General features: G+C 31.3%; 1 protein-coding gene across 1 annotated transcript; it reads right to left on the bottom strand.

Annotated features, from left to right (window-relative positions):
- Positions 1-61: 61 nt before the first annotated feature.
- On the bottom strand, positions 62-963 carry LOTGIDRAFT_147628 (hypothetical protein; the record flags this gene model as incomplete). Its single annotated transcript, XM_009058974.1, has 2 exons — positions 62-243; positions 846-963. Coding segments are annotated over 2 exons (300 nt in total), but the record flags the coding sequence as incomplete, so codon positions are not given.
- Positions 964-1156: the final 193 nt, after the last annotated feature.

The following is a 1156-nucleotide window of genomic DNA, read 5'->3' on the forward strand; positions in this document are numbered from 1 at the left end:
ACCAAATTTGATAAATTTTAGACAAAAACTGTGTCCTCCATTGCAATCACAAGCCAAATGATCATATAAAACTAATACTCACTAATTTCCAGCATTTCTTCATGATTTTATAAATAATATCAGGAGCTGCTGGTGGTTGATTCAACCTCTTATTATCACTGACTACATAATCTACCACATCACTATTTTTCATTTTACCATAGGGCATTTCACCAGCTGTAAATATCTCCCACATTAATACTCCTGTATCAATAAATAACATCATATTTAATTAGTAAATAATCCTAAAGGGACACATTAAATTCCTGGACACAATATTATAGTATACAACTACTGGGTTTTATTATATAAATATGAATAAAAATCTCTGGGACTTGATACATAAATCCTAGGGAAATGTTTTGGACATCAAAAACTACTAAGAGAGAATGTTTGTTGCCTCTGGTCACTGGTACATGTATTTTACATCTGTGTTTATTGAGAGTACTCTAGATAGGTATCCTTCCTACGAAAATCTCTTGCTAATAAATAATTTCCAAGTTGCAAGAATCTGTTCATTAAACAAGAACTACATAAAGTAAGTGCTGTAACAGGGTATAGCTTGTTGGAGTATTTATTACATTTTATCATACTCAATTTTTTAGAAAACTCAAAGTCAGATTTCCTTTCTGAAAGTGCTACAAGGACGAAATGCACATTATATATCCCAAATCAATGAAATATGCAGTTCCTTTCTTTAAAGAATAAAAATTGTGGACAATAATTCAGAAACCTCTTATAGAAAAGTTGTGAAAATCAAATCTTTTCCATAGCTTATAAAGAGATGTAGGAACATAAGAACATACCAAAAGCCCAGATGTCAGATTTACTACTAAATCTTGTGTAACTTAATACTTCAGGTGGTGCCCATTTTACTGGGAATTTGGTTCCAACAGAACTTGTATATTCATCATCTATCACATATCTAAAATATACAAGCACTATATATTATCCTTGCTGGAGTTTTACTTCGTCTTTTCTGCTACTACCTTGGTTAAGAGATGGTCAACACCATACAGTGTAAACCAATAGAAATTTGTTTAGGAAAATGGAACCACCTTAAGAAAATTAATTGCTCAAGTAAATTACAAACCTGAAAAAATCTCATGCTACAACA

Source organism: Lottia gigantea (assembly GCF_000327385.1).
Source record: "Lottia gigantea unplaced genomic scaffold LOTGIsca_3689, whole genome shotgun sequence".
In the NCBI taxonomy this organism is placed as follows: domain Eukaryota; kingdom Metazoa; phylum Mollusca; class Gastropoda; family Lottiidae; genus Lottia; species Lottia gigantea.